General features: G+C 41.7%; 1 protein-coding gene across 1 annotated transcript; it reads left to right on the top strand.

The window, feature by feature from the left end:
* Positions 1-3,953: 3,953 nt before the first annotated feature.
* On the top strand, positions 3,954-8,909 carry LOC100559226 (C-reactive protein-like). The gene is made up of 2 exons (XM_062965315.1): positions 3,954-4,942; positions 7,417-8,909. Exons 1-2 carry the CDS (start codon positions 4,879-4,881, stop codon positions 8,040-8,042), a joined length of 690 nt encoding a protein of 229 aa, XP_062821385.1. The 5' UTR covers positions 3,954-4,878; the 3' UTR covers positions 8,043-8,909.
* The last annotated feature ends 269 nt before the right edge of the window (positions 8,910-9,178 follow it).

Genomic DNA, 9,178 nt, shown 5'->3' with positions numbered 1-9,178 from the left:
AATAATAACTTCAATTGGATTCCACCCTATCTCCCCATGGGGACCCAGGCCAGCTTCCAACATAGTAACAGGCAAACATTCAATGCTTAGATAAACAATGCAGAGCTAGATATAAATCTATAATTATATATACTAATTTCACATGTCCCCCTGAAACGTTTGCAAATCCTCTCTCTATATATATATGTGTGTGCATTTCCCCTACAATATTTGCAAGCCCTATATATCATATCTATCTAGACATGTCTATATATATTTGTATGTTCATTTCCCCCCTGTAATATTTGCAAGCCCTATATATAGGTAGGTAATAATATATTCATATCTATCCAGACATCTTTCTTTATATAGATATTTGCAAATTAATATATGGTATATACATGTAATAATAATAATAACATTATGATGTTATACAGTGTAATAATAATAATAATAATAATAATAATAATGTAATGTAATTATAATTCACTATTATAATTGTATATTTATATTACTAATAATATTGCAGTATAGTCGTATAATATAATATATTATATTATATTATAAACCGCCCTGAGTCCCCTTCGGGGTGAGAAGGGTGGGATATAAATGTCGCTAATAAATAAATAATTAATAAATATACCATATATACTTGAGTATAAGCCAACCCGAATATAAGCTGAGGCACATAATTTTGCCACAAGAAAACTGGGAAAACATTGACTCCAGTATAAGCCGAGAGCAGTAAATTTCAGAAATAAAACTGATACCAATAAAATTACATTAATTGAGGCATCGGGATTCGGTAGGTTAAACGTTTTTGAATATTTACATAAAACTCTAATTTAAGATAAGACTGTCCAACTCTGATTAGATCATTATTCTTCTTCAATGTAAATGTGCTTATGTATTCTTTTAATAATAATATAGTAAAATAATACATGAAGTAATAATAATAAATACTGGAAAATAATACATGTAATAATAAATAGAGTACAATAATAAATGTAATAATAATACTAATATCAGAGTGAAATAATAAATGTATTAATAATAATAAAAAACAGAGTAAAATAAATGTAATAGTAAAATAATAATAGAGTAAAATAATAAATAATAATATCAATAAAAATAGAGAAAAATAATAAATGTACCATATATATTTGAGTATGAGGCAACCAGGACCTCACTCGAGTATAAGCCGAGGGGGGCTTTTTCAGTCCTAAAAAGGGCTGAAAAACCAGACTTATACTCGAGTATATACAGTATCTACCGGTATGTTTGGTTTTAATCTTTGTTGGATCGGGTTTGTCTCCCCATGTTAGCAGCACCGAGTTCCTTTGGGGAGATGGAGGCGGGGTATAAAAATAAAGTTGTTATTTTATTATGACACAGCAAACAAGATCGATATGCTGGATTTTGTTTCACAAAATCACAAGTCGAACACTTCCCAAGTGTCTAGGACTGTGTGATGTATTTTCGGATGATGCGCACAGATCCCAGTCGGGTGGCCTTTTGCAGTTGGCAGATCGTGATTTTGTCAACGTCTATTGTTTCCAAATGCTGGCTGAGATCTTTTGGCACGGCACCAAGTGTGCCCATCACCACCGGGACCACCTGCACAGGTTTCTGCCAGAGTCTTTGAAGTTCAATCTTGAGGTCCTGATAGCGGCTGAGTTTTTCCTGTTGTTTTTCGTCAATGCGACTGTCACCTGGGATGGCGACATCAATGATCCAAACCTTTTTCCTTTCCACAACTGTGATGTCTGGTGTGTTGTGTCCCAGAACTTTGTCAGTCTGGATTCAGAAGTCCCACAGTATCTTTGCGTGCTCATTTTCCAATACTTTTGCAGGTTTGTGATCCCATCAGTTCTTTGCTGCTGGGAGGTGGTACTTGAGGCATAAGTTCCAATGGATCATTTGGGCCACATAGCTGTGCCTCTGTTTGTAGTCTGTCTGTGCGATTTTCTTACAGCAGCTGAAGAGATGATAAATGGTTTCATCAGCTTCCTTGCACAGTCTGCATTTTGGGTCATCAGCTGATTTTTCGATCTTGGCCTTAATTGCCTTTGTTCTGATGGCTTGCTCCTGGGCTGCAAGGATTATTATTATTATTATTATTAATAATAATAATAATAATAATAATAAGTTATTATTATTATTATTATTATTATTATTATTATTATTATTATTATATTAATTATGGTTCTGTTGTATGTTTTCTGTGTTGGTTTTGAATGTTTTACTTATGTTTGGAAACTGCCCCAAGTCCCTTCGGACTGCCAACTGCAAAAGGCCACCCTGCTGGGATCTGCACGCATCATCCGAAAATACATCACACAGTCCTAAACTCTTGGGAAGTGTTCGACTTGTGATTTTGTGATATGAAATCCAGCATGTCTATCTTGTTTGCTGTGTCATAATAAAATAATAACAATAATAATAATAAAACTTTATTTATACCCCGCCACCATCTCCCCGTGGGGACTCGGGGTGGCTCACAATGTTACAAAAGTAACAGTGCAAATACATTAACAATATACACAGTTTAAAACACAAGAAGATGATAAAACAGAAGTTAAAACAAAGGTTTATACAACAGTAATAATATCAAACAACCACCAATGCAATTCCGTCAACTTCAAAGGTGTGTGTGGGGGACGGGGGGACTATAGCAGCAATATAAGATAAAATCATTAGATTAAAATAACCCGATGAAAGGAACCTAATAACATTCAGAATAGAATTATAATGAGGCTGGTCATCCAATAGCTGTCTCTCCAAAATTCAAATCTTTTATAGTAAAATAAGAAAAGAAATGGAAGAAATAATAGGGAAAGAATTAATATGGGACAAAGCCAGATATATGTCTCTCACAATAAAGGTAAGGGACGATAACAATAATTGGATATATGACAGCTGCAATACAAGCCACAATAGCCCGAGGATGGAGGGATGAGACAAAATGGGACGTAGAAACTTGGTGATCTTATATATCAGAATATATAATTCATGATTTCATTAATCAAAGGAAAAGAAAATATACAAATACAGTAGAGTCTCACTTATCCAACACTCGCTTATCCAATATTCTGGATTATCCAACGCATTTTTGTAGTCAATGTTTTCAATACATCGTGATATTTTGGTGCTAAATTCATAAATACAGTAATTACTACATAGCATTACTGTGTATTGAACTACTTTTTATGTCAAATTTGTTGTATAACATAATGTTTTGGTGCTTAATTTGTAAAATCATAACCTATTTTGATGTTTAATAGGCTTTTCCTTAATCTCTCCTTATTATCCAACATATTCGCTTATCCAACGTTCTGCTGGCCCATTTACATTGGATAAGCGAGACTCTACTGTAGTCAAAAAAACCAAGACTGGTTCAGGAAATGGTCAGTCCTAATTGACAAAATACAGTAGAGTCTCACTTATCCAACGTTCTGGATTATCCAACGCATCCAACGCAATATATCATGATATTTTGGTGCTAAATTCGTAAATACAGTAATTACTACATAGCATTAATGTGTAATGAACTACTTTTTCTGTCAAATTTGTTGTATAGCATGTTGTTTTGGTGCTTAATTTGTAAAATCATAACTTATTTTGATGTTTAATAGGCTTTTTCTTAATCTCTCCTTATTATCCAACATATTCGCTTATCCAACATTCTGCCGGCCCGTTTACTAGACATGTCCAAAAAATCGTTTTGAATCATATATCAGAATTATTTCGGATTGTTCTCGCTTTTTGATACGCATTCCGAGACATTGTCTCACAGCGCAACCAGCAATGTAATTCGAACCATTGTTGGCCCATTCTCTAATTGTCTCTTATTGTTTTGTTAATTCCCCCCCCCCCCCAATTTTTTTAAATATATTTTTAAAAATATTTTTATTTATTTTTTTGTTTCTACAACCTACCTAGAATGGGAGCTTAGCACAGCCTAACATGGCTGCCGTTCCCTGGCCAATCAGAAGCTTCCACGGTGGATGCAAAGGTGGGGGCTAGGGTTGAGGAGGATAGCTCAAGAAATGAGGGCGGGAGAGCCCTGTAAAAGTCCCCCCCCCCCCGGTTCCTTTTTTTTTTTTGGCGATTGCGCATGCGCGTCCGTCATTTTAGAAACATTTCGAATCATTACGAATTTTCGGAAATATCCGAAATTTTGGGGTGAAAAAAATCGGAAATACTTTCTATATCGAAGCGCCAGCACCCCGTACTTTAGAAACGAGAATTGAAACATTTTTTTCATCGATCGGACATGCCTACCGTTTACATTGGATAACGAGACTCTACTGTAGTCAAAAAAACCAAGACTGGTTCAGGAAATGGTCAGTCCTGATTGACAAAATAGGACATCTAGTACACAATGCCAAGTTATTCACTTTGTTTGTGTTCGTAAATACATGATAACTGTACCCTCGATTTGCTTCCGACGCGATCCATAAATAAACATTGGTCAGCAGCCATGCATGTTGACATTTTTCGGCTGTGAAAAGATGGAAAATGGACACCCGGAAAACCTCTTTTTCACCAGAATATTGTTCTCCGTTTCCCAAGGCTCTCTCCAGGATCCTGTTCAAAGACACGCCATCCAAACCTTGCCCAACAGAGCAACGGAACCTGTTTTGATCGGATCTCGAAGTTTCCGTGGGTCTCAATCAAGTGTCTCTTAAAAGTTAGGAAGAGGAAGCGAGGAATGCGACGGGGTCTACCTGGCGGGGAAGCCCCAAACTGGAATGGTCATCTTAATAAGGAATTTGGAGACGTTTTTATGACATTCCCCATTGCGGGGATGAGGAGAAAGAAGCCGGCCATGGACATAAAAGGCAGAGGAGAGCTAGAAATCCCATCCAAGTTGTTCTATCTCTGGAAGGAACCACAATGGAGGTCCTTCGCATCCTGGTCCTCGTCTTCGCTGGCTTCGTGGGGTCCTTTGCTCAGCAAGGTGAGTATTATTGCAGTGAGAGAGATCGATAGATACTAATCATCCACATTCGACTAACACAGTCGTTGGGATTTATAGTTCACCTACAATCAAAGAGCATTCTGAACTCCACCAGCGATGGAATTGAACCAGACTTGTCACAAACTGAACCAGACTTGTCATAGCCAACATGACATACTGGAAGGGTTCGATGGGCCTTGACGTTGAGTTTGGGAGTTGTAGTTCACCTACATCCAGAGAGCACCATGGACTCCATAATGGATCTGGACCAAACTTGGCACTAATACGCAATATGCTCAAACGTGAACACTGGTGGAGTTTGGGGGAAATAGACCTTGAGATTTGGGAGTTGTCGTTGCTGGGATTTATAGTTCACATATCCAGAACATACTACGAACCCAGACAGTGATGGTTCTGGACCAAACTTGGCATACATACCCAATATACCCTAATGTGAACACTGGTGGAGTTTGGGGAAAATAGACCTTGGGATCTGGGAGTTATAGTTGCTGGGATTTATAGTTCACCTACAATCAAAGAGGCCCTCGAACCCCACCGATGGATAGAATTGGGCCAAACTTCCTACACAGAACCCCCATGACCAGTAGAAAATACTGGAGGGATTTGGGAGGAATTGTCGGTGATTTATGGGACATGCAGTTCACCTACCAACCAGAAAGGTGTGGGTGAACTACAACTCCCATTATGCCAACTCCCTAGAAACTCCATCAGTACATAAAGTTTGCCATGTTGGGCATATTTGTTCTAGATGCATCTTCAGTGAGGTTCAGGGTGAACTACACCCCGCCTGTAGGGTGAACTACAACTCCCACTCTGGTGAGTCAGTCCCCTCCAACCCCTCCATTAAGTGGAGTGGGTCATGGGGGTTCTGTGTGCCAGGTGTGGTCCAGGTCTATCCTCGGTGGAGGCCGTAGTCTCTCGTTGTGTGTGAACTACAACTCCCAGGTGGTCCATTCCCTCACCCTAACCCAAACCCCTCTGGTAATCCAATTTGGGCATATTGGGCCGGCATGCCAAGTTTGGTCCAGATCCATCATGGTTTGGGTTCAGAGTGCTCTCTGGATGTAGGTGAACTACAACTCCCACCACTCCCTCCAGTATTTTGTGTTGGTCATGGGGGCTCTGTACCAAGCTAGTTCCAGGTCCATCATTGGTGGAGTTCAGGTGAACTATATATCCCAGTCCCTACAACTCCTGTACATCATAATAATAATAATAATAATAATAATAATAATAATAATAATAATAATAATAATAGGTAAAGGTAAAGGTTTCCCCTGACATTAAGTCCAGTCGTATTTGACTCTGGGGGTTGGTGCTCATCTCTATTTCTAAGCCGAAGAGCCGGCGTTGTCCATAGACATCTCCAAGGTCATGTGGCTGGCATGACTGCATGGAGCGGCGTTACCTTCCGTACCTATTGATCTACTCACATTTGCATGTTTTCGAACTGCTAGGTTGGCAGGAGCTGGGGCTAACAATGGGAGCTCATTCCGCTCCTGGGATTTGAACCTGAGACCTTTCAGTCTGCAAGTTCAGCAGCTCAGTGCTTTAACACACTGATCCACCAGGGGCCCCAAGAATAATAATAATAATAATAATAATAATAATAATAATAATAATAATAACAACTTTATTTTTGTACCCCACTTCCATTTCCTCGCCGCTGCCTCATCACACCAGAGCATGGATCCACGTTAAATCCAGCTCCTGCCTCTGGGATTTGTAGTTTGGTGAGGTGGCCCAGGAACGGTCTGGTCGAGGTGTTTATAGCCCTCTCCCACCAGTAACATGCTTTGCTAATTGTATGTTTGTTTGTGTGTGTGTGTGTATACACATATGCATATATACTTATATACAATATAATTTACAATAATATATAATATTATATAATATATAATATAATAATATATAATATTATAAAGGAGTCCCAGTGGCGCAGTGTGTTAAAGCACTGAGCTGCTGAACTTGCAGACCGAAAGGTCCCAGGTTCAAACCATGGGAGCGGAGTGAGCGCCCGCTGTTAGCTCCAGCTTCTGTCAACCTAGCAGTTAGAAAACATGCCAATGTGAGTAGATCAATAGGTACCGCTCCGGCGGGAAGGTAACGGCGCTCCATGCAGTCATGCCCGTGACCACATGACCTTGGAGTGTCTATGGACAACGCTGGCTCTTCGGCTTAGAAATGGAGATGAGCACCAACCCCCAGAGTCAGAAATGACTGGACTTAACGTCAGGGGAAACCTTTACCTTTACCTTAATAATATAATATTGTATGTACATTTAATTTGTAAGCCGCTCTGAGTCCCCTTCTGGGTGGGAATGGGTGGGATATAAATGTATTAAATAAATAAAGTGGATTCAAAGTGGATTTGATGCGGATCCAAGCTCTCGTTTGATGATGTCCTCTGTGGAGGACCTCATTCCACGACGGTGCCTGTTGCCTCCCCGCAGATCTCCAGAGGACGTCCTTCGTGTTCCCCGTGGAGTCGGACTCGGCCGCCGTGGTGGTGAAGGCTGTGATCCCGCACCCGCTGACCAGCTTCACCGTCTGCCTGCGCTACTACACCCTCCTGACCCGGCCGGTCACTTTCTTCTCGTACGCCACAAAGCACACCGACAACGACATCATCCTCTTCAAGGAGAAGCCCAACGAGTACCGGGTTTACGTCGGCAACGCCTACGTGACGTTCACCATTCCCGACAGGCCGGCCAACATACCCGCATGGGAGCACCTCTGCGCCAGCTGGGAGTCGGCCACGGGGTTGGTGACCCTCTGGGTGGACGGGAAGCCGCTGCCCCGGCTGGGCCTCCAGAAGGGCTACTCCATCAGCAACGACGCCTCCATCGTCCTGGGCCAGGACCAGGACTCCACCTTGGGCGGCTACGAGGCCAACGAGTCCTTCGTCGGGGAGCTGATGGACGTCAACATGTGGGCCCGGGTCCTCACGCCGGACGAGGTCTGCCTGGCCTTCAGCGGCTGCAACCTGTCCGACTATCTCATCAACTGGAGAGCCTTCCGCTACGATATCCAGGGATACGTAGTACTTCAGCCTTACCTTGGCCAGTGCCCACGCTGAGGAACGTGGTGACCGTTCCACACGTGCATCTTGAGCACCAATAAAAAAAAATCGCACCCGACCCATGCTCTCTCTCAATGATTTCTGAAAAATATTGTAAACTAGCTTTCCCAAAATGTTGATTTTTCAATTGTGGGTGAACTATAACTCCCATCATGCCAGGTTGACCCCGAAAAACTCCATCCATACTTTAAAAAGTTTGTGATGTTGGGCACATTTGTTCTGGATGCATCATGGGTGGGGTTCATTGTCCTCTCTGGCTCTAGGGTGAACTACAACTCCCACTCTGGTGAGTCACTCCCTTCAAGGTTGAGTGAGTCATGCCAGGTTAACCTTGAGTTTGTGATGTTGGGCAAGTTTGCTTTGGATGCATCATGGGTGGAGTTGAGTGTGCTCTCTGGCTGTAGGGTGAACTACAACTCCCACTATGGTGAGTCAGTCCCCTCAAGCCCCTCCAGTAGGTTGAGTTAGTCATGAGGGTTCTCTGTGCCAAGTTTGTTACAGGCCGATCATTGGTGGAGGGTCACGATTTCCCTGGTTGTGGGTGAACTACAACTCCCAGAAAGGAATGTCCGTTCCCGTCAAACCCCTCCAGAAATCAAATTTCAGCGTATCAGGTCTGTGTGCCAAGTTTGGTCCAGGTCCAACATCGGTGGAAGTCAGTTTCCCTGGTTGTGGGAGAACTACAACTCCCAGAAAGGAAGACCCGTTCCCTAACCCTAACCCAAACCCCTCCAGTTATCCAATTTCCGCATATCAGGTCTGGGTGCCCAGTTTAGCCCAGATCCATCAGCGTTTGGGTTTACAGTGCTCTCTGGATGTAGGTGATTTACAATTCCACAAATAAAGGTGAATTTCTCTCAAAGATCTCCAGTGTTTTGTGCTGGTCATGGGGGGCTCTGTGTGCCAAGTTTGGTCCAATTCCATTTTTGGTGGAGTTCAGGATGCTCATTGATTGAAGGTGAACTATACATCCCAGTACCTACAACTCCAAAATGTCCAGGCCAATTCCCTTCAAAACCCACCAGTATTCAAATTAGGGTATATCGGGTATGCCCGCCTAGTTGGTTCAGATCCATCCTTGTTTATTTATTATTGGGTTCATAATGTGCTCTGGATGTAGGTGAACTACAACT

This window comes from Anolis carolinensis, unplaced genomic scaffold, assembly GCF_035594765.1.
Source record: "Anolis carolinensis isolate JA03-04 unplaced genomic scaffold, rAnoCar3.1.pri scaffold_14, whole genome shotgun sequence".
NCBI classification, from domain to species: domain Eukaryota; kingdom Metazoa; phylum Chordata; class Lepidosauria; order Squamata; family Dactyloidae; genus Anolis; species Anolis carolinensis.
Note: the sequence above shows the minus strand (reverse complement) of the source record. Positions and strands in the feature narration are given on the sequence as shown.

Coding starts and splice junctions, on each gene's coding strand:
- LOC100559226 (XM_062965315.1), top strand. CDS start 4,879: ATGGAGGTCCTTCGCATCCTGGTCCTCGTCTTCGCTGGCTTCGTGGGG. Junction 4,943..7,416: donor GGGGTCCTTTGCTCAGCAAG/GTGAGTATTATT, acceptor GCCTCCCCGCAG/ATCTCCAGAGGACGTCCTTC.